This window comes from Homalodisca vitripennis, chromosome 1, assembly GCF_021130785.1.
Source record: "Homalodisca vitripennis isolate AUS2020 chromosome 1, UT_GWSS_2.1, whole genome shotgun sequence".
In the NCBI taxonomy this organism is placed as follows: domain Eukaryota; kingdom Metazoa; phylum Arthropoda; class Insecta; order Hemiptera; family Cicadellidae; genus Homalodisca; species Homalodisca vitripennis.
This window is the reverse complement of record NC_060207.1, coordinates 132,625,959-132,650,651: the sequence shown is the minus strand read 5'-3', so window position 1 is coordinate 132,650,651 and position 24,693 is coordinate 132,625,959. Positions and strand designations below refer to the sequence as shown.

Below are 24,693 nucleotides of genomic sequence, written 5' to 3'. Positions count from 1 at the left end.
TATTGTACATTATTTTGTATATTGTTTATAAACAGTTTGGTTTATTCCTAGACGCAGAAATAAACAAGCTACATTTTTATTTAACTCCTATGATTTTTGCTCAACTAGTTAGTTTCTGGTCAACGTTCAAACAAGGTTATCTGTAATTTTTGATGTGAGAGTAGTATCCAACGAATGCCCATGTTTGCTACAACAGCGGTTCTGATACTACAGTGCCGTGGCTGACATTTCTAAGTCTTGTTTTAGTGTCTGTAATTAGTACTGGAGATTTGAGGTTATGTTATAGTCAATTTTTATTTGACATTCTTGAAAGGCATAACCAATCTAAGCATAACCAATCTAAGCAATTTGTTAATTATGTCTGTTGAAGGCACTAATAGAGAGTATATCTCAATGGAGATTAATCATTGGTGTGTACAAGGCTCAGATTGAATGATGTTGGTAGGCCCTAATTAGATTTTTAAAGATAAACTCATGTTAAAGTTACTTGTTTTATAAAAAATAACCACACTATTTAATTTTGTATTTTAAACTGAGAAAAGAATTCTTTTTTTGTGTGTATTTTTACAGTAAATTAAAAATTTTATTTTCTAATTATACCGCTTTTAATAAAACTTCTTAACAAAAATAGTTTAATTATTGAGGTTTTGAATATTTTAACAAAAGTTTTATATAACTGCAGACTGTTTTTCAGAACTTGGATTTGCAGAAGTATTATTGTAATCTTCGTGGCATACCAATACTATTAATAAGTGCTACAAGACAAAAACATTTTTGCTAAAAAGTCTGAAGAGCTTGTAGCATTTTTGCTACAAAATCTTAATCTCCCTTTCATATTGTTATTGGCAAATTAGGAGTTAATTTTATATCTCTTCATAAAATATTATACTCTATCTAAGTTTCAACTTTAATATGAGTAATCAAGAAATTTGTTAATGATCCCTTTAATCTGACAGGGTAGCCTATATCCTTAATTAATATTACTCCCAATTATATATTGTAGATAATGAATTTTAACCAAGAGGAATATTCTGTTGAGTTTTAACGCAGTTCACTTCCAAGGGCATCAGATTGTCTTATGCATAAAGATGAAAATTTTCCAATTAGGTTGTACCATTTATTTTAAACAATTTCTTGGTTTATTTGTTGTATTTGTTATGGCAGAACATTAAAGGTCCCAAAAATAAGAAAAATAGAGACAAATTTAATATATTTATTTTGAATCCAAACAAATTTATTTTTAAAACAGCTTAGTTTGAAATATAAAATAGTAAAAATTAACAACTTATTATTCTATAGTATATTTTTTATAAAGACTAGGTCCTCACTCAGTGTATTGTTTACTTAATATCTCATATTTCTAAATCTAAATTTCTTGTATTACGTTTTAGAATACTGTCATAGTCATGATGAGCTTTCTAAGCATTTAGTTTTTGAGAATACACTAGCTCATGACCTTTCTCTTTTAATACAAGAATTAAGCCACTTTTATGAATCAATTATAAAACTAATCAAAACTCTATACATAACTTACATTCTAACATAAACATCATAATAGTCACAACAGTAGTCCAATAGTTGAGTTAAAATATTTTTTGAGAGGAAAATACTGATTTATTACAATGTCTCTTGACTCTACACTTAAAAATGCAAAGAATATATGCCCCCAATTTGAATTGTTTTGAGACTGTTTTTTCTTTAATCTGAGAATTACAATATTTTAAGTTATCATAGGATATATTCCAGTTGAGAGAACCATTGATTTTTCTAATTACAATATATAGAATATTATATTATTATTGTGGAGTAGCACCAATGCTAACTAATTTGAAAGAAAAAACATTTTCATGTTTAGTGGTTAGATTATGTATGCAACCAAATAACCAATGAGTATTACGGATAAAACTGCAGTCTGCAGTCAGTTGTAATAAAACAAATTGTAATGTTATGTTGTGTTAAATAAGTAAATGTAATCTTTTAGACTTTGAAAGAACAATAAAAAGAAAGAGAACAATGTAACATTTATAGTAATCAAAAGTGGAATTTTTGTCTAGCTAGAACTTCTATGAAACACAGTTATGACTAGTGCATAAAAATTAGGTCAAAAAAGTTAATGCTAAATGACGTCAAACATTTTCTTGCTTAAATGATAACATATAAAATTAAATAAATCGTTTTATTATGTCACAATAAATAATAAGTAAAGAATAATAATTAAAATCTTGTCATGGAGTTTAATACTAATGTTGGCATTATCCTTTGCATGGAAAAAATTAATTCACAAGGCGAACAAGTTTAACCCTTTAAGGACTAGAGCGAAAAGGACCTAGTGGCTGATTGTCACACGTTTGGTACTTAGTATTTGTAGAATATATATTATATTTTGATCTCATATCTTGACATTAGATATTTTTATGCAGTTGTTTTTCATACAATATAACTTGTGTTTCTTCTATGCCAATATAAAGGAACAGTTGTTTGTCTTCAGGTGTTATCTTGTCACTTGCCTGAACATTCAGCTCAACACTGTTTTTCTGTTGACAATACCATTATTATTGTAGTGCTGCACATTGCTGGATTGATTGTTTTATGATATTATGAGTATAAAATGCATAGTGTACATAGTGTTTTATTATGGATAGGAGAAATGTTGCAGATCACAACAGTAAGGAAGATTATGAACTTGACTGTCTGATGGAGTTGTTAGAGATATTTTATTATATGACGAAGACTCATTTTACAACCCCCTTAGCATCTAGAACCGGTATACATCTGTCAAAAAATATAATTTTCAATCAGACAACAGTGGAGATGAGATTAGTGTGCATAGTGCAATAATATTTTAAGTTTTATCTGATTGTCCGAGCATCAGTCAGTACCTGACAGCAACTTGAGTAACAGCATTTTCAGGCTATGATTTTAAAGTCGGTTTGTCTGAAGAGGAGTGTGTCAAGTGTCTCAAAGTTGCCTTTGGTTTCGAAACACCATCCCACACTTCTGATTTTAGGTGTGACAAATTTCGAAGGGGCCATAATTTTCCTCAAGACCAAATGTTCGGGAAGGCTGCATCCACTGTCACTAAAAGAAGTTGATGGGGTGCATGATACAATTCAAGAGGTCAGACCTGCACTTATAGCAGTGCAAATAATCTTGCACAACATAAAAAAAAGAAAAATTGTTTCTCAATGGGTAACTCACAATTTGGCAGCTGAGCAAAAAGCTGAGCATGTGAGAATCAGCCAGCAGACCCTCCAACTGCCTAATAAGCATGGTCATCAAATTATTTCCAAAATTGTCATTGGCCATGAGACGTATGTACCATTTCATGACGTTCCAACTTGTCAGAGTTGAGTATTGGTGTTTGAAGACGAATCATCCCCCAAAACTGTCAAGAAACAATGATAGACGAAGAAATTAATGTAAGCTGCTTTCTTCAGAAGTATGAGACTGGTGAAAGCTATTAAGCTGCAAGGACAAAGAACTATCACAGGAAGTTGGTACACTGAACACGCCTAATGTTTGATAAGACTTATAAATAAACTCTTCATTCATCTCAAAACTCTCAGCGTGACTCTCGTATTTGATAATTTTGCCTATTGCTTTATTGTAAATTTGTCTTTATATTTTAATGAAAGTTCGCTCAAGTCGTGGAATTTTGGTTATTTTGTAGCAGGTTGCAATTACAAATAATAGTCTCCAAAAGGTAAATTGTTTTTTAGGTACAATGTAACAAAACCCAAGATTTGAAAAAAAATCTATGTACATAATTTATATAAAGAAACATTGAATCACAAAAAGTACTTGCTCCAACGGGACTCGAACCCGGATTTCTCACTTGCCGGGTGAGTGGACTTAAAATATATATATATGTATGTGTGTGTGTATTTATTTGAATTTTTAAATTAATAACAAATTATCTTAGAGTATTTAATCCTCAATAACAAGCTGAAAAAAATCATTTAAATATCTTATTATTTACTTAAATTAATTGCTTTTAGATGAAAATTGTAGGAAACACAAATTTCTGTTCTAGTAATTCTCCAAACACCAAATGTACTTGTCACTGATTAAATTAAAAAAAAAAATCCTTTTTATGGTCCTCAAAGGATTAATACTGTTATGAAAGATGAACTGTATAATTAAGTATGTTTTAGAGCATATCCTATGTTTAAAGTTACTCTTGTTATTATTTTTATTCTTTTTAATTTAATTAATTTTAAAAATAGTAAAAGTTCTTATATTAAGGATAAAAAAAGTACTTGATAGATTTAAAATTTCTCAAACTAGAATGTTGTACACAGAATACTTAATTTATTTCTTATATTTAAATAGGCGTAAAAATCTTTCAAATAAAAAAATTTATTTAAGTTGTTTATTTTAATTTGAATCTTATATGTAATATGAATTAGTTCAATCTAAGTTTAATATCCAAACTTAATCTACTTGAAAATGCTACTCACAATATTGCAAAAAAATATCTGTAATACCCATATCAATGAGATCTCTACAGGAAATGCAGTTATAGTTATAAAAATACTAAACTTTAGTTATAAAAAGCGGAATATTTACAACAAGTAATTGTCCATCAATCTAGCTGCCAAACTTTACTTCTCTCTGATCATCGCATATGTCTTGTCCTATAGTAGGCTATTCAGTTAGTTTGGTAACACTTCGAGTTCATTACTTCGTCATACAACAGTCACTCTTCGATTATATACAATGCTTTTCAATGTGAAAAAATAAATAAGTGCCAGGTGGGCGAGTGTGAGCGGATGCTATCGGGTGTTCATCGCCATAGACTCCTCGCCCCACTCGGGCACCTCGTTCTCCTTGGGCCGGCAGCAGATGCAGCAGCACTTATCGTAGCAGCATGCCTTGCGTAGCAGGAATCTGCATAACAGCGTAATTTATAGTGACCAATTGTTTCGTGTATATATATTAACGTATATATATATATATATATAGTAACAGGGCCAACTTAAGTTGATCACCCTGTATACTGTAAAGTTGTTGATAATTAAAATTATGATGGAAATATGGATGATGTTAGTTTAACTTATTCAACAAAAGATATAACAAAGCAATAAACTCTTGCAGGTTTTAAGATATTAAAGTGAAGAAAATTTTAACACTACCTCAAGATTACTAGTATCATTGTTGTAAATATGAAAACACAATAGTTCCAGTATCTTTTGTTTTATTTAAATTGTTAATGCTTTTTGGAAATGCTGTTATCAGGGACATCCTGTAATCACTGGCTGTAATTGTTACCTATCTTTGAATTTTTAATAAATTTCTGCTGTTTTTAACACTGATGAGAAATATATTTGTTTTAATTACTTATTAATTGGTATTAAAATGTGTAACAAATTTGTTTAGTGATGTGCTCTGAATGTATTTATTATGGTTTTGTAAAAAAATTATTCAAGAAGGCATATAGAAAAGGAGGAAATATTGCACAAAAAAGAGTGTATTGTCCGGAAAATCAAAGATATAGAGTGGAGAATGGTGGAGTAAAGTACAGAATATACATATTTAGAAATGCGGATAGAACACTTACTTGACACGCTTCTGGCTGCAGACACAAATATACAAGACCAGGGGTCCTTGTAGAGCATTGCTGACCATGTAGCTGTAATACAGTCCGGACTGTGGAGTCCATGCTAGGAGCAGGAACACCCAACCCAGAGCCATTACCAGGAACAACTTGCCGAATGTCACAAAGCTGAAACGTCATTGTGATAAAGTTTTCTGAGATTGTATGACAGTGGAGGTTTATTTATGACTTTGCACAGACTATAAAGTAAAAGTTTGATTCTTAAAACTTCTAATAGTTTCATAAATATTGTTCATTGAATAACAATTTTGTAAAACATTTTTGTAACACATTGAGGTTAAATGAACATAAATGAAATAAACTGTTGGATCACAAAAAGCATTATTAGCTATAATTCTGATATCAAGGTACATTCAAATATAGTAAATTAAGAATATTAATTCGAAAAGGATATTAACCTGACATATTTTATTATTTCTTATGTGAACTGCTATAATAGGTGGATTTGGACTCTCCTCTTTTGTTAAAACGCAAACAGGATCCATCAAATTGTTAATATTATATAATTCTAAAATCATGTAAGAACAACATTACTGTTTTTATATGTTATTTTTGTAAATCATAGTATTTGGAACAAGACAGCTGATTGACACCAACTGAAATAAACTAAACTTAAGATTAATAGAGGAAGGGTAGGTCTCCAATGTTATTTCCAACATCCTATATAAAGAGCTGGCACATGTTACTGTCCTACACAAGAATCTTGCATCAGCTGGTTTGATAAACAAGTTTCTCTGGAGCAATCTAGATTCACACAAATAGTAGCCTGTGACAACTAAAAAAATTAATTAAAATACATGGATCAGTCTGAATTTTTAATTATATAAAATAAATTTTGAAACCTAAATAATGAAAAAAGTCTTTGATACTTATTAATCAACTGTGACAGACCTCCATTATGAAAGTGTACTTAAATCTAAGAAAATAGGTAATAATTTTTCAGTGAGAAAACAGATTTAGGACATAGTGGTGTGGACAGGATGCTCGTTTTATTTTCAACTGTAAAGTACTATAGTCTCACCTGTACTTCATCTTATGATGTATCCGGCCATAAGTTGACATCCTCTTGATGATGTTGACTGTAGACGCATAGAAGTAGATGTTGATAAGAACTGTGAATGCGATTGGAGTAAAAAACACTGCAACGCCCAGCCATCCTGATGAAAAAGATGAACATAATATTGTTCCATCCTGGACTTAATTGTTGACAGATTTTTGAGGTTACTAAACTTTACTTGAGACTGAGTCAAGAAAGAATCTTATGTGAAAAGTTGTAGCAGCAACAATAAAATAAAAACATTTAGTGGTGTTGAAAAACCTTAGAATAGAATAGAATAGAATAGAATAGAATAGAATAGAATAATGCTTTATTTTCTGAACATCAAGTACAGAGAATGTGTCAAGTATGTTGAGGTTAGACAATTCAATATTGGATGATATATACAATGTTATCATGTTCTTAAGTTAAGTCCACTGTCTTTGGTCTTGTCAAGAACTCTTCGATTGAGTAGACTGGATTATCTGTCAACCAGGAGCTCAATCTGTGTTTCAGCGCTTCGCCTGTCAGTAGCTTAAAGTCAGCAGGGAGATGGTTGTAGAGTTTAGCCCCGATGAATGATGGTTTTTCTTTCATAAAGAGCTGTCCTATGTCTCGCAACGGGATTCTTGATGAATGTCTAGTGTCATGAAAATGTAATCTTGTTTCTTTTGGGAGTCCTAATTTATCAACATGGAGTATGACTGCCTGTATGTAAATTGAGATTACTGTTTTAATTTTGAGGTTTTTAAATTCTTCTCGGCAACTGTCTCGTGCTTTTAGGTCTGCTATGGATCTTACAGCTGACTTCTGGATGGTGAGTATACGATTTAAGTTGGTAGTTGATGTGCCACCCCATACTACTATACCATACCTCAAGTATGTCTCAAATAAAGCAAAGTATGCCATCTTTGCTGCTTCTAATGTTGCTGATGCATTTAATTCTTCTTATTACATAGAGAGCAGAGTTGAGTTTCTTGCACAGGATGTCAAACATGTGGGCCCCATGTCAAATTTGAGTCTAGAGTGAGACCCATAAAGGTCAGTTTGGTCTGCAAGGTCAATATCAGGAAGGGCCGGGATTTGTTCACCTCTTCTGCTGAAATTGATCTGTTTTGTTTTAGAAGGTTTGCTACCAAGTTATTTGTAAGGCAGTAGTAGTCGTATGTCATGTTTAGGGCAATGTATGCACTGATGCTGATGTCCTCTGGTGTGTCTCCTTTCAGTAAAAGGGTTGTGTCATCTGCGTACATCACCACCGAACTGTAGTCCTTGATGTAATCAGGGAAGTCATTTGTCAAAAGTATAAAAAGTACAGGCCCAAGCACCGATCCTTGTGGTACTCCTCTTTCAATCGAACGTAACTTTGATTTTACTGTTCGAGTAACACCATTTTCCATGTAACTGAGCTCTACCAGTTGACTCCGTCCTCTGAGATAGCTTTCAAACCAGTGTTTAGCAGTTTCCTGGACCCCTAGTGCCTCTAACTTATCAAGAATGATATCATGGCTAAGGCAGTCGAACGCTTTTTGAGTAGTCAAGGAGAACAGCAGTGGTTGTATTTGCCTTTGTCAATGTGATCAATAATAAATTCTACTAGGTCTGTTTAAGGCTGTGGCTGTAGATCTACCCTTTAAAAAACCATGTTGGCAGTTAGTGAGGAGGTCAAGTTGTGTCAAATGGTCTATGAGTCTCTTCAGGACGATTTTCTCAAAGATTTTGGAAAAGGTGGGAATTATTGAAATGGGGCGATAGTTACTGATGTTGGTTGAGATTCCTTTCTTCAGTTTTGGGTTACACTTTTTGATACTTTGAGAGCCGAGGGGGAAAAATGCCCGCTTTTGAAGGATTTGTTGATAACATCAACAAGAGGAGCAATGATTGTTTCAGCACAGTGTTTTACCAGCTTAGCAGAGATTTCATCTAGACCACTGGAGGTTTTATTCTTCAGGGAGGAGATGATGATTTCTTCAACTTCCCTCACAGTTGTGTCTGTTAGAATAAGCTTTGTCTGTGTTAGCCTAGGCCTAGGTGTTGTGACTCTAGTAGATGGTTTGATTTAGGTTGCTAGCTGCTCTTAATGTGGTCCTCTGCGATGTTTGAGAAATAGGTGTTGAGTTCTTCTACAATGTCTTCAGGTTTTTTCTATGGTTTTCCCTTCAGTAATTAATTTGATGAGTGGATTGTTCTTCTCCCCTCTTTTTGTAGCCCTCTCAGAGTTCACTATCTCCCAAGCTGCTTTGGATTTATTGCTGGACTGCTGTATATGGTTTGCTGCACTCTCTTGCCTTAATTTCCTCAGTCTTAGGTCATATTGCTTCTTTTTTTACTAGCCATGGCAGATCTGTTTCTCTCTAGCCCTGTCAATTTCATACATACGAAGCAACTGAAGATAGTCCTGCTTTAGTTGGGTAATTTCTATGTCATTGTAGTTAACATAGGTTTTGCTTTTTTCTCTGCCTAAGTTTCTTTAGTGGACATGCAGCATTTATTTCCATAGTCATAGTATTTAGAAGATTGTTATAGGCTTCATAGGCTGATATCGTTGAGTAGACTTCGGTCCACATTTGTTTGTGCAAGGCCAAGTTTAAGGTGGGTTAAGTGTATTAACATTTATTTGTCTTCTGATTTGGGATGTCTGTCTTGGTTGCTCGGTGGTAATATCTAGCACACAAAGTTGTCCCTTTGTGATCTGATAGACCTGTATCAAGTATGTGCACTTTGAGGCTCTCTATGGGGATGTTTGTACAAACACAATCAATCGAGGAAACTGAGTGATAAGTAATTCTAGTTGGCGGAAGGTTTAGTCTGTTAAAGTTATAAGCTGCTAGAGTCTCTTCAAATCTGTTTTTGGATTTGTGTACCTTTAAACAATCAATGTTTATGTCACCTACCAGAACAACGCTACTTTTATGTGGTTCAGTTTTCTCTAAAACTTGTGACAAAATTCTGAGTGCATCTCTTCTAAATTTGCTTGTGGGGGTCTGTACACTCCAATTATAGTAATGTTGGTTTTACTGATGTTTAGGGCTGCTACTGCTATTTCACATGTAAGTTCCTCACTAAGATCTCCCCACACTCATAGATTCTGCCTCAATCACTGTGTCATCTTTTGTGAAAATAACTACTCCTCCATATTTATGTTGTGTTCTGCAGAAATTTGTGACTAGCTTGTATCCAGGAATTATTGTATTCAACAATTCATTCTGCTTTAGACCATGTTCTGTTAGTACTAATATGTTTGGTAGAGGTGTCATGTAATAAGTGGTTGAGTTGCTCTCTTTTGTTCTCTAGGTTCCTTATGTTTTGGTGGAGGATACTAATTTTTGAAGAGTGTCTTTTTCCTTTGCTTATTATTGTATTTTTATTTTGCTGTTTGTCTTGTTGCTGTGTAATAAAAAATGATTAGGTTGTTGCACATCAGCTTGCAGTAGTTTCTGACTTTGGGTCTTGGGAAAAGAGTGAATCTGTTGTATAGAGAGCTCTTGAGTCAAGGGTGCAGTTGCAGAAGTATTGTCGCCTAGTGGCGGGTTGGTCCTGACATAGGTATTATCTATTCTCAAAAGGTTTTTATAGAACTCTATGTGTTTTAAAAAGAAATCTTCATATTTTTCATCTGCTAGTCTTATTTTTGCATTTTATTGGTGGTGACTTGTTCACATTCAATTTTATTTTTAGAGTTGACAGACATTGTGTTTTGTAGAGTTTTTATGTTTTCTAGCGGTTGCAACTTGAAAAAGAAACACTGTAGAAGTTTCCTTTTGTGTTCTTGGTTGGGAGAGGTGTGTGCTGGGTACTGTGAGTAGTCAGGCTGTCTTCTCGGGCCAGATGTGTTGATGTGTTTAGAGCCTATCACGGAGTCAGTCAGTTTCTGGTCAATGGCATGTGTGATTTCTGATATCAGGGAGTGGTTCTGTTTTGTTGGGGACACAGTCAAAAATGTTTTTCCAGTTTTTGGTTGCAGGTTTGCCTGATTCCTGATGTCAAAAAGTGGCTTGGGCTTGTCGGAGTTGTAGTCAAAAGATTTTCCAGTTTTTGTGGTTGCAGGTTTGCCTGATTCCTGATGTCAAAGAGTGGCTTGGGCTTGTCAGAGTTGTAGTCAAAATGATTTTCCAGTTTTTGGTTGCAGGTTTGCCTGATTCCTGATGTCAATGAGTGGCTTGGGCTTGTCGGAGTTGTCAAATGATTTTCCAGTTTTTGGTTGCAGGTTTGTCTGATTCCTGATGTCAAAAAGTTGCTTGCATTGTTACTACTGCAGTTAGGTTTTTTGTCTTATTTGCTGTGGTACTCATCCTTGTGTTTTCAAAACATGAAATTGACAGTTCGTCTTGAAGGGAGACGTTAAGACTTTAAGAACTACAAGTCAAATGTCCCAAATCCAAACTTTCCAAATTAAATCAGTTAATTGAATCAATAAAAACTTGCATGTTTTGTAATCTGTATTAGGTTAAATTGTTTGGTTTTAAGTATCATCACTGTATTTATATTTATTTTTCCATATAGTATAAAATAGTAAAAAATACTAAACATGCCAAATGTTTGTGTAAGTTGCAACATTTCTGGACAAAGAAGTTTCCAATGATGAATGTTAAATATTACTTTGGAGCAATCCAAATTTAACCAAAATATGAAACAAATCATGAAAAATAGTTTTGTCCAAATGATTATTTATTAATCAAATTGTTCAACCTCAAAAAATTATAGAAATTTGAAAAAGAGAATTCACACAAAATGGCAGTTTGGAATATGAACAAACATTAAAACTATTACTTATGTACTACTTATGTATTACTTTTTTTACTATGGTTGTTTGATAGGTATATTTCTGTTATATTTTTTTTATGTTACCTTATAGCAATACCTGGCTGCAATGGACCTAAATTTTTGGCCACTAATTTTAACATTTTCCTAGTTGTTGTAATAGTTAATTCTATATGTGAGACAATTTTTCCCACATACAAATCATATTTATTTTATGTATGAAGCAGTAAAATAAACAAAGAGTATCTACTATTAACAATTGGAGCAGGAATGTAAACATACCGATGGCACCTTCAGGATTTTGGGGGGTGTTTTTATCTGCAATTGCCATCGTGTTGTCATCACTGTCCAGAGTGAGGTGGGCAAACACTGCAAACAGAGTCATACCCACCGTGCAGGACCAGACGTACATAGAGTAGTAGCAGTACTTGCGGCCGTCTGTGATCCTTAAGAACACGTTGCGTGACCTAGGGAATTCGTGTGCTATTGATCATTCAAATCACAAAGACAAACGGATCTAGGAAAAGTATTGGTAGTGGTGAGATTCTAAAAGGAGGATTTGAGGATTAAAGCTGAAGATGAATTCCGAGAGGATGGATTTATATGGGATTTAAAATAAGAATTTTAATGGACGAATTGAAAAAGATAAGAAAAGAAGCACGGATTATGTTGGGTTACAGATTTGGATGTCTGAAAAATGAAGAGGAAACCACAATGAGATGAGAAGTTGTAATGGAAGCTGTGAAGGATAAACAAAAGTGGACAACAGATAGATAAGAGTAAGATTAACTATATGACTAAATACAATTTTATTTTTGTAACAACACCAAAAATGTGTGCAGACAAGTGTTCATAAGATATCTTTACCATCAGTAATTTTTATTATTTATGTATTTTTTTCTGCAATTAATTGTGCTGAAAACACGTTCACTTTAAATGTAATCAATATCTTGATCTTACATATTAATTCTTGTTTTGATAGGTAAATCCTTGTACTCACTAAATTATTGTATGACGACATTGGACAAAAAGTAAGCAAAAAGTTTGATATTTTGTCCATTCTAGGTGTATTAAGTTTTATACTATTTCTTCCAAAATCAGGGTTTCATCATGGTTACTTAACACAAAGGAAGTTTCAGTAATAAAAGTGAAACTGAACAAAAACAAGCAAGAGTTGTCTTTAGCAACACTTGCAGCAAAAACAAGACAACGTTGAGTATTGATAGCCTTTGCATGGCATGTGGTAGGAGGGGGGGGGGTAGAAGGAAACTATGAATGATTCATAGTGTGCATGTACAACATGTGTGACTCATTGTATCATACACAGTGCGTGCCCTCTGAATACCAAACATAGTTGACTTGCATACCAACTGGTATCTAGACATGATGATAATAATGCACTTATACTTAGTTATTGTGAGGTGGTGTTAAAACGTGGTACAGCCTTTTTTTGGATTATAGCGGAACATTTAAGGTTGGACCTGAAGAGAAGGAGGACTAGCCCATCTCATTGAAGAAAAATAACAATCTCTTCTGAGACAAGTTTCCTTTTTACTAAAAGCTGCACTATTAACTCAAACTGTACATTATTTTATACATTTGTATCTTTAAATCACAAAAGAAAGTATATATTTACTTCTTTAGGAATCATATACATATTTTAATTGCTTATTTAATCTTAAGAATACATAGAAAATTCCTGAAATACTTCCAATAAGTTTTTACAGAGTGGCAGTCATAAAGGTTCGGTTGTAATACTTGAATTGTAAATGTAATGGTCATGACTCCTTTTTATTATAAAAGTCTTACTTGTATTATATAAATCTTTAGAAATGTGTTAAATTAATTCAAGGTGTGGATCACTGTCAAAATATCTTGTCGTGCAGTAGCTGGGCATGGTGACAAGCTCAGGTCGTAAAGCAATCTGCTTTTTACTTTATCTCTTAATAGTTCTAAAAATGTCTTGTAGACTGCGTGAATGTCATTACTAGTCTACTGAATGTTATTAGCAACGGTCTTTTTCTAGTTTTCTCAAACACTATGTAGCACTACTGATCTATTGTTTTCTTCAGTTGTTTTTACAACAGAAACTACTTTCACAACACTTTTTATCGAAAATTTGTTTCAGAAATCTGTTGTAATTTATATCCAACTTGTTTTTGGAATGCATTTAGCCTACAAAATTCACAATAATAAACGTAAATGGTAGCACAACCTTTATTATTTTATTGTAAGAAAAAATATTACAATAGTTAATAAATATTACAATTATATGATATTACATATATATATATAGGGTGTAACAAAAAGGTTGGACTGGCTATGTATTTAAAAATTTAGTGTGTGATTGTATGCTAAAAATGAAGAATAACTTTTTTTCAATTTCCACTTCCACCGCTAGCCGCTATTTTCTATTAACAAATTATTATCTCTTTTCTATTTTATATTAACAAATTATTATCTCTAAAACTAGTGAAGTTAAAGAAATCAAATTTGGCACATAGGTTGAAATAAGTGCCAAATTAAAAAATTGTATTATTTTCTTTAGTATTAACAAAATGGTGTCCGTTGAAAAACTCTGATTCCTGCTATCTTCTCATGTGATCTACTTTTATAATTTGGAAGATGAGTAAGTTTTGAGGTTAAGACATGCCAGCACCATTGGTACCGATGACGCTACGGTGGTACTTCTATTGTAAAAAGTAATATTTTATCTACAAAAACGATTTTATTTAGCAATGTTATTACCATATTTGCCTATATGTATTATATCAAAAGTTTCAACGCAAATATTGGTCAGTGTGACACGTGTCCACACCATTATTAGTGACGATGCAATTGTGGCGTACTTCATATATAATGAAGTACTTTTTATATTAAAAAAAACTTCTTCATAAAATTAATTATAATCTATAATTATAATGCTATTTGAATACAATAGGCTAAAAAACTAAGTTTGAGATTTTGGGTGCTATATCCCGAGAGAGGACTGGGAGAGGACGCATTGAATGTGTTACAATGTGTCCCCTAAATTCAAGTTCTTAGAAATATAATGATGCGATCCAATGATGCCGACAATAGAACAACAGTTGATGGGAAACATTTAATTCAATTTGGCAGCATTAGCAAGTAAGCACAGTTTGTAGGGTGGAGAAGCCACAGAAGTGTTTGATGTATCATCTCCTGAGGGGGACTCGGTATCACACTTCTCGTCTCCGATATCCTCATTGACTTCATATCATCTGTGTATTTCAGTAGATGAATGCTTCTATAATGTTTTGGGATAATTTGAAACTTAAACTAGAAAGTGGTTGCTCGGTATGAAATAAAATGAGACAGTTTGAAGTTTCAATGGCAAAATCATGTACCTGTATTTAAACTAAATTTTCTGAATTAGAAACCTTTACAGTTGTTCACAGCTAATAATTAAGATGTGTCAAACACATTTGATATTTTCTACTTAAAGTGGTAATGTTTTTACATGTCATTTGACTCAAATATAGAAATAATACTTTATAAACTTGAGTTTAATTCAAATTATCTTACAAAAACAGTGATTTATGATGTCAACTATAAAAAAATTGGTTTCTTTCTGGCAATGGTTTAATGAGAGATTTAGACAATATTGAATATTAATTAGTCTGACGGTTGGACTACATTAATATAATAAAGAAGATGAACACTAGACAGGATTCAAGGATTTCCAAAAAGATGTTGCATAGTTTTGATCATTGTTTTAGTGTAATGTTAGCTTGCTACCAGTACAACTACAAAGCAAAACAGATTGTTGAGATTCACTCGACCAGAAAGACTTGTTACTGATATGCCATTATCTATGACCTCATGGCGGTCAAAATAACTTTCAATGAATCTTATTAATCCCTTCCTATAAGTGTAATAATGTTTTTTAGTTAAATTAAATCCTATCGATTTTATTATTATTAATTTGCTTTTTATTTATGTTTGATTTTTATTTTATTTACTCTTCACAAGAAATAATAGTTTACTTATAATCTGGAGTTGTTATTATGGGTGTCATCCAGAGAACACTGCGTATCATTTTGAAGTACCGTTCAAAATTATAAATAATGATTCAATATTTTGATGTAGATATAAATAGGTTTATTATTAAATTATGTATATTGGTTATGAAGACTTTCCATATTTATAATCAATTTGAAAGCTGAACTAAATTCTCTTGTTGGTAACTTAAGGCATTATTTTGATAATATGAGTCTTTAGATGAACTTCTTTTTAAACTTAATATTTTGAGTTTCTTAGGGTTCCAGCAGTATTTAATTACTTTATTAATATCAGCAATATACGACAACAGGTTACAAATCAATTATAAATTTTAAAATCTGTTCTTTATTTATCCCATATCCAATTAATTATTTTCTGTTTCTTTTCTGTATTTCTTCTTTAGACAAGAACATACTTTTTTAAATTAAAAAATTAAGGCAATATAAAATTCTGCTAGTTTAAATTTACAAGATTGTTGTGTATCGATCATAAAAAAGTATTAGTTTATTGCATTGCCATTCTTGTTCCACTAATAATTTCCCTTTTTTAAGTACTGAGATAAATTCCCAACATTCTTTAAGAATTATTATTAAAGAAATCCATTGTAAAAATTTTGAGCAAAAGATTTTATCAAGTTTCACAACAAACTGCACATTAAAAATAAATTGTTAGGGATATGTTTTTATGAATTTGTTTTTTACTATAATAATATTTCTAATAATAAATTAAGCATATTAGATTCCTTCTATGTTTAGCTTACTTAGTTTTATCATATTTAAAACAATCAATTTGTTACATTGATCTCATTTTTTTAAATATATCTACCTGAAGGTTTTCCAAATGTAGTAGCCTGCACTGTTGAGCCAGAAGAAAGCTCCAAGGAGACTCGCATAAAGAATGGCATCTAATAATCAAATATTGAGTTAGATTACAGAGAGAACACTGAAAATCAATCTCTATTGATAATACTCGTAAATTATTACAAAGGTAACATTAACGTCTACTAAAAATTGAAAAAGTGTTTAAAGATAGTAAGTAAAATATTATTACCAATTTGTATATTTGTGTGAGAAAACTACATTGGTATATTATAAATTTAAAACCTCTTTCTCTTATCAAAGCTTGTAAATGGATTAGTATCTGAATTTTAGATTTTTGTTGTATTTTCATGTTTGTGTTGATTGTGCCAATTCCAACTCATCTTTCTCTCATTTAAAAATGGCAGTAAAAACAATATTTGAAATGTTTATAATGAATTTGAAAGACTCAGAATAGTCTTAACTTATGCATCATGTCATTTTAAGTTGTACCCTTACACAATTCAATATTACTTTTTCATATGAGTATTTATTAGTTAATGAAAATACTATGCTTAAACTGAAATTTATTTGTTGTTTCTCAGTAATATTGCGTGATAAACTAAGTTGATAACCACCTAACTATTACAAGAACTGAGACCATAAACAAATTGTTCATTATTAATCACATTTAAAACAAATTAGAGTTGATTAATGCCAACTGGCAATGATGTCCAAACCAGGTGTGTTGTCCTGACGTTATCAGTATATGATTTGATTATTTGTAATGTATTTCTATATTGGTCTTCTTAGACCGGATCTGTTAATTTTTTAAAGCTAAGTAGTTTGATCGATAAGTCCATGTGAAACCCACCTGCCAGAAGATATACTCTGGGACTGGTGAACTCTGTGAATATTCGGACAGTATCGGCCACTTGTCCGACGGCCAGACAAACACACAGTGTGGTCACCATGTTGCCCACAAGATCTCGCAGCTGCGGCAAGACAAAGTGGATAACAGCCACTGCGATGTAGCAGCACAGGGCAACGGCATGACACATCGGGTCAACAATGCGACGGAGCAGTATCTCTGTGTCGTGCCAGGCAGAGGGCACATGGGGGTTGCACACGAGGGCGAACAGCTTCCCGACTTGGTCTCCATCTTGAAGCACCTATCGGGGCAAGAAATGTTAATATATGGTGTACATGTACACTGATATGCCTAATACTAGAGAAGTGGGAAAAGATCCAGTGGTCAAGAGGTATATAAGTATTCACACAGAGATATATAGAAAAAAGCTAACTGAAAACCAAAACAATTAGGAAGACACTGGAATATTTCTGAATAAGTGAAATACAAAATAATAATAAGTTATGGTTTATAGCTAAGTAGATTAAATGGGAAGCCAAATTGAAATTTGTAGTATTATTCAACGAATAAAGAAAAATAGTAAAATTAACTTTTTATTAGGGACAAACGATTTTAGTTTAGATTTATATAAATTCTAAAGCAGTATATCAATATGCACTCATCCCACTGTTTACAGTAGAAAAAAATTACAAATTAACAAACATTTTTTTTTAATTACACCAGTGGTGCTTTCAACAATACGTAGTAATACAATGAAAATTTTTCACTGTCACAAGTGTAATTTTACACACTGTTTACACAGTTATAACGTTTAAACAGAGGTTGGAGAAATGTCCCACCTTTTACAGGTAGAAAATTTTTATTTATTTCGTTTTATTTTGTTCAGACTTTTTAAAATTTTAATATAAGTAGTAAAATTGTAGTTAATTTAAATATATTTTTAATATATTTTATGTTTAGTGTTTTAAATTTGTAATAATACAAATGAGCTGGCTTAAACAGAATCTAAAATGATAAATTATGATTTATAAAAAATGTGTATAAACTCTGCAAATGTCACACCCATTACACGTGGAAAGGCTGTTTTATCTAATTTCCTTTAAAAATGACGCACCATAATTAAGATTGCATGTTGAATATAAAGTACGCTTTATATCATGTTTGGGGGGGGGTGGGGGGGGGGGGGGGTGGGGGGGGGGGGGGGTGGGGGGGGGGGGGGGTGGGGGGGGGGGGGGGTGGGGGGGGGGGGGGGTGGGGGGGGGAATTGGTTAAAATTGCAGGAAAATAGCCAATAAACCACCTACCTTCTCCCCAGCATGCGAAGCTAGGAAAAGGAATTTCAGTACAAAAAAGGAGAACTTTTCGCAATACAATGCTTACAGTATGCTTAGAGCATACATCAACAACATCATTCTGGCAAATGTATGAACGAAGTACATATATACTTGCGTAAGTCCAAAATTCCAAATTACTAAGTTAGTAAAGAAAATTGATGAGCCAAAAGTCGTAATTCGTACCGAAGTCGTTTGTTAGGCATTGTGCTGCTCCTCCACTCAAGTTGTTTAGGGTTTTTGTGATAATGCTCTCAAGATGGGATGGAAAACTCGAAAAATTTCTTTTTTAGAGCATTGGAGATGGTCTGAGTACCTCTTTGTACAGTTTGAGATGAAGAGAACTTGAAACAATAAGATCGACAGAGTGGTTCTTGCGTGTATACATGTAATGACTTTTCATTGGAATTTAAGAACAAGTTGTGCGATCTTTAACCATTTGTATTAACCTAAAAATTTTCTAAAATAACTTATAATAAAGAAGATTGAGCGATTCAAACATGAAACGAAACAATGCAAGTATAGCAATTTTTAAATACAAACAGTTTTGTTACTAGTCAAAATCATTATCATCCAATGTAACTTTTAGCCGAGCCTAAATATTATGATACTATGCTAGAAAAATACCATATTCCTCTCTATTTAGTAGAAATATTAACTCATTTTTTTCTAGTCTTGTTGTTTCTTGTTTACTAATCAAATACATATTTTTGCAATGAAACCACTGGCAAAGAGAGCTATCCTTTCATTAATTTTTTCTTTGCTCTGTTATGAGATTTATTTAAACTGATATTATGTTTTGTATTGATGAATGTTAGATTGTGGTTACACGTCAGGAATGTGGTCATCTGGAGTCCTGACTGTCAACACGTTTGACTCATAGGAATTTGGAGTCATGATTCGAGTTCTAAAGACATATAAAAAGGAGTTCAAGTGACGAACAAGGCTCAAAAACAACCACACTTTACAAACGTTTTGACATCACAGACATTTAAGGACTACGAAAATATAAAAATATAGTGCTATCCTAGGTTCGACGGTAAAGTAGGTATTCCTCATTGTCTCACCACACGCACTCTATTTTTATATTATTATGTAGCCTAGTTTTGTCCTCTTTGTTCAAATACATTTGCAAAGAGTGTGCGTTTCGTGTAGATTCTTTACTTCGTCGACTTTTTACTCATGTCAACAGACAAACATGGGCTTCCACGATTTCACATTCCACCATTGAATCAACCCTTCCCAACACATGTAGGTGGCTACAATTATGTTGAACTACAATTGGGTTTAAAGGAAAATATCTCTTTCTTTACAAAAACACAAGATTCCTTTTGTCAAATAAACCGCTCCTAAGAAAACAAAAAAATATTTGGAAACGATGAAAAATCACCATTCCAATTGCAAGACCTACACCGTGGAGGGCTCAATTCTACAGAAATTAGATACCCAACTCATTATTGGTCACAGTTAATTAAGTTCTTTTAATATCACACAGTACAGATACGTAACATTTTAACCACGAACCGCATTTTGTGACCGCTGAAGGTCCCAGAACAACAAATCATTACCTATTAAAAGCTACAAATTAAAAGTTTTTTATCAATGCATTACAATACCTGAAATCAAAAATACTTCAACTATTTTTCCGAGAAACGTCAAATAAAATACACTATTTAATACGGATACGGACAAATATCATACGGCAAAATTACGAGTAGTTTTATAAATTCACAACCTAATTTTCTGATCATGCTGGTAGTGTACTATAGAATCGCTCTCTCGCTACTCTGGACGGTTCTTAGGGATCTCTACAGGTTAAATTTTCAAAATAGGCCCTACTATACTTTAAAAAATCTCTCATCAGTCTATTGCCCACTAGTTCTCCGAAAGTTGTAAAAAAATCTTGGTCTACTATAATTTTCAATTACAGGAAACAAATATTATTATATTCAGGCAAATATGTTGCTAAAATATTTTTGTACTACTGGGAACTGACTGGGTTTCAGCTTATGTAGGCCCGGATCAAAGTTAAACTTATAGTAAAGATCATTATAAAGTGTCCACACATGCAGTTTTTACATAAAACAAATAATTTATTGTATTTTAACTCCTTTAACATTATTGATATATTTGTATTTAGCACAAGGAGCTTTCCCTGACTGTTTAAAACTAAGTAAAGTTGTTCCCATTTTTAAGATAGCTAACAAGGATGATCTGAATAATACTATTACTATAGTTCCTGTCTTTTCTAAGATTCTAGTGATAGTTATAAGTAAACAATTAATGTTACATTTTTAAGAAGAAAGCTAACAAGGATGATCTGAATAATTACTGAATAATACTATTACTATAGTTCCTGTCTTTTCTAAGATTCTAGAGATATTTATAAGTAAACAATTAATGTTACATTTTGAAGTCAATAACATTATATGTGCTACTCAATTTGGTATAAGTAAGGTTTATCTACCACATGCACTTATAAAAACTAATTGAAGGAATTTTATATTGTTTTGAGGGGAAGGACCTTGCAGCAATTTAAGTTCTGTGACCTCAGTAAGCCATTTAACTGTGTATCACCCAAGCTTATAACTTCAAAGCTCAAACATTATATTGGTGAAGGGTCTAACACTAAAGATTTTTCAATGCGTACTTAGAAAATAGACTACAATATGTAAAAAGTAATAGTAATTCCTCATCTCTTCTTCATGTTACTTGTGATGTTCCGCAGGGTTCCGTTTTAAGGTCCCTTGCTTTTTGTAATCGTGGTAAATGACCTAAGTAGTAATGTACCTGCAGATATAATTCTCTACACATATGATACTACAGTTATGAATAGGCAGAAAAATGGTAATCAAGTATTTGAGGAAGCAAAAAAGTCCTTGTTGAAAAACTGTTGGCTGCTTAATGAATTGGTTTAAATAAAGAGAACACAAAAAATCTGTGTTCACTTTGAAAAAAAGGCACACACACACATTCTCCCTAAATTCTTAGGAATAACCTTAGATCCAACTCTTAATTGGTATAAAACATATAGTTGATCTACAGGCGAAACTCAGTAAAAATACTTTTGCTTTGAAATGATTGTGTAGTGGGTTGGAACAGGATGGACTAAGACAAGTTTACTTTGGCCTTTTTCACTCACATTTAGCTTATGGTTTGATTATATGGGGAGGAGCTCCTACGTCACAAGAAATATTAATTGCACAAAAAAAGCAATAAGGGTAATACTGAATCATACAGACTGGCCATTGTAAGCAAATATTTGTAGACTTAGGAATATTTACTTTGTATTCATTGTACATTTTTTTCAGTGCTTTATATATTTTAAATCAAATTTAGATAAGGTTTGTATAAAAGAAGCTCCATACCTTCCCATAATACTAAGTCTACATTCTTAATTAACTTACCACAAAAAAGGCTACAAATAAGTGAAAATAGTTATATCAAGCCACCTAATGAATAAAATACCTGACAGTAAAGTAAAGAAACTAGGGCAAAATAGGTTTAAAGCTTGCTTAAAAAAACCTTTTATTAAAAAAAAAATCTTTTTTATAAAGTAGAGGAGTTTTTTTTTTTAAGAGGTTGGGCTGAGTCAGATTTTTGTAGTAAAAAAAGAAGCTTAATTATAAGTATATTTGTATAACAAAATGTGGGTAAATGTCAATGTTTAATTGATAGTTAGTTTTTTAATTTTTGTTATTCATTGATTTTTAATAACTGTTATTTATTTATTTTTTATCAATTAATTTCTTAGGCTATTTATCTATTTGTTATATTTATTAACTATTCAAAAACTATTGATTTGTTATTTGCTCTTTAATTATATCATTTGGTGAATCATTAATGAAATTGATTCTTGACAATACTGAATTTATCAATTTGACAAACAATGGCATGATAGTGAGTAATATTTATAGCTTATATTGCATATATTTGATAAACTTGTTATGATATTGACTTGTCTATGTTTTCTGTGGAATATCTTGTGGGTTGAATAAATGTTTGATTCTACATTATTTGAAAGAGCCCGTTAAATGTAATCAACTGTCCAGTGTAAACGTTTTATGATGGTATAACCATAGATTTAATTGATTTAACCACTATTTTCAATTTTTTAAATTTATAGTCTTGAAAGCAAAACTTATTTCTATTTTTTCTGAAACCACTGTTGAGCAAAGAGTATTATCCAGATAACAAAGTTTTATGGAAAAATACTTTTTAACTGTACATTTAAGCAAATATTAAATATAAAGTGCTTGGTCAGTACTGTAATGTAGATATCAAAGACAAAAGTTACTATCTATTCTTGTACTACAAAACTAAAGATTGTTATAAAAAACCCATCTTAGTTGTGTTTTGATAGAAGTAGGCTTCTCGGACCTGTATATATATATATATTATAATATATATATATATACTTTCTTGATCGAGGAAACAAGGCCAAATCAACCATGGCACAAAAATACTCAGATCGGAGTAAATTAAAAATTGGTAATAAATATAAACTTTTTCGACATATTTTCTTGATTGTTGCAACAAGTCAAACTCAACATTGGTGTTGGAAATATAAATTACTCGAACCAGAAGTACTCATACAAGTGCAAAGCCTATAAAATTACCCGTAAATGCCCCACGGTAACTGTTAGTATTTTATGTTTATTGTGATTACATATTTCACAAATTAATATTTCAACAAGTATTAAAACTGCATAATAACATCTGTAATGTTTCTAAAATGTTCCAATGTTAGTGATGTATACTGACCTCTTGTAGTGACACCCACATGGACAGTGACACCAACCACTTGACTTGCTCTCTGATTAATTCTACCTCCATGCTGTTGAAACGCATGGTTAAGGAAAAACAATAAGAGCTGTCTTCTCCCGTAGTGATGCCACTCCCAGACATGCCTCCAGCATCTGCTGGAAGAACCCAGGGAAGTTCTCTGGTCGCTTCTTGAAGGCCTATAAGACAAATTATCTGTGATCAATCAGTTCACTGTTGCTATTTACAAATTTATGTACAGTATATTCCAACAAACTGTAATGACAGCTTTATACATGTTTTTAATTACATTACACCATACTACCTTATAACAAAGCACAAGTTTCAAGACCTCCATCTCACCACTACTATGCCTTTCTCTCTACTACTGAACCATTCACCATTTGTTAATGTGTTAGTTTGGTCATGGACTCGTTCAATTCAAACAGGGTCTGTCACGTGAAAAATCCGGGTAGTTCAAATAAAACAGGTCCGTCACGTGTATGAGTGATCCAGATCAGAGTGTTTCAAAAAGAAACCATGTTCCAATCCGTTTCGTACACTTTTTCCCGTCACATGAATAAATTTAACTCTTTTCTTCTTCTAAATATTAAACAATACATTTATTGTTATATATACATACATTCCACTGTACAAATATGTTATTTCTTCCCATCTAATTTGTTCACTTTGTTTGCAAGGCGGATCCTTTTGTTTACTTGATCAATCCATTCAGTCAATTTCAGACAAGATGACCGGCTATAACACGCTCTAGCTGTGGAAGGCTTAATAACTGTGATACTGACCAGGTCAATTAAAATTAACATGCGATTTGCGGCAATGTGACAAGACCGGACTGAGCCAGATTAGTCAGATGATCTGAACGTCACACCACTAACTCAGACTAGAGATCTGTCTGTCAACAGTCTTTTACAGCTGCAGAGGGTTGGATAGAGATCCGTAGTGGCCGCTGCTCTACATTCCCACGTGATGGGTTACGCGACGTTTCCTGTTTGCAGGTTGACAACCCTCATCCATTACTGCAGAAGGGATAGGAAAAACATTACACCATCAGGGGGCTGTGTGACGCCAATACCCACTATTGGTGTGGCGAAGCACTGGACACCAAACTAGGCGATCGAGTGTCTTTATGAATACATCATTAGCAAATAATTTAATGATAGTTAACAGGGGTCCAACAATGCCACCTTTATAAACCAATAACAAAGGAGGAGATTCTAAATTTTAACTTGCTTGCCCCCCTCCTTGTTCAATTTGCATACACAAACTGGTGTCTGTCTAAGTGCAACCATCTTTTGTCTTGCATTACAATGACATTTCTATTTTAATTTTATTAAATATAAAGGGTAGTTTTTTTTTAATGTTTTAATGAAAAAACAATTTCAGATCAGTACATAAAGTATATGTTACAGTTTTTAAACTCTTATTCACAATTGAATTCTTCAATATTATTTGCAGCCAATACAATCTAT

General features: G+C 32.5%; 1 protein-coding gene across 1 annotated transcript; it reads right to left on the bottom strand.

Moving 5' to 3' along the window:
* Positions 1-1,197: 1,197 nt before the first annotated feature.
* Positions 1,198-23,287, bottom strand: LOC124353218 (probable G-protein coupled receptor Mth-like 5). Its single transcript, XM_046803119.1, has 7 exons — positions 23,201-23,287; positions 17,109-17,406; positions 16,263-16,341; positions 11,697-11,881; positions 6,639-6,774; positions 5,561-5,725; positions 1,198-4,890 (listed from the first exon to the last, which is right to left on the bottom strand). The coding sequence occupies exons 1-7, from the start codon at positions 23,285-23,287 to the stop codon at positions 4,776-4,778; spliced, it is 1,065 nt and encodes a 354-aa protein (XP_046659075.1). The 3' UTR covers positions 1,198-4,775.
* Positions 23,288-24,693: the final 1,406 nt, after the last annotated feature.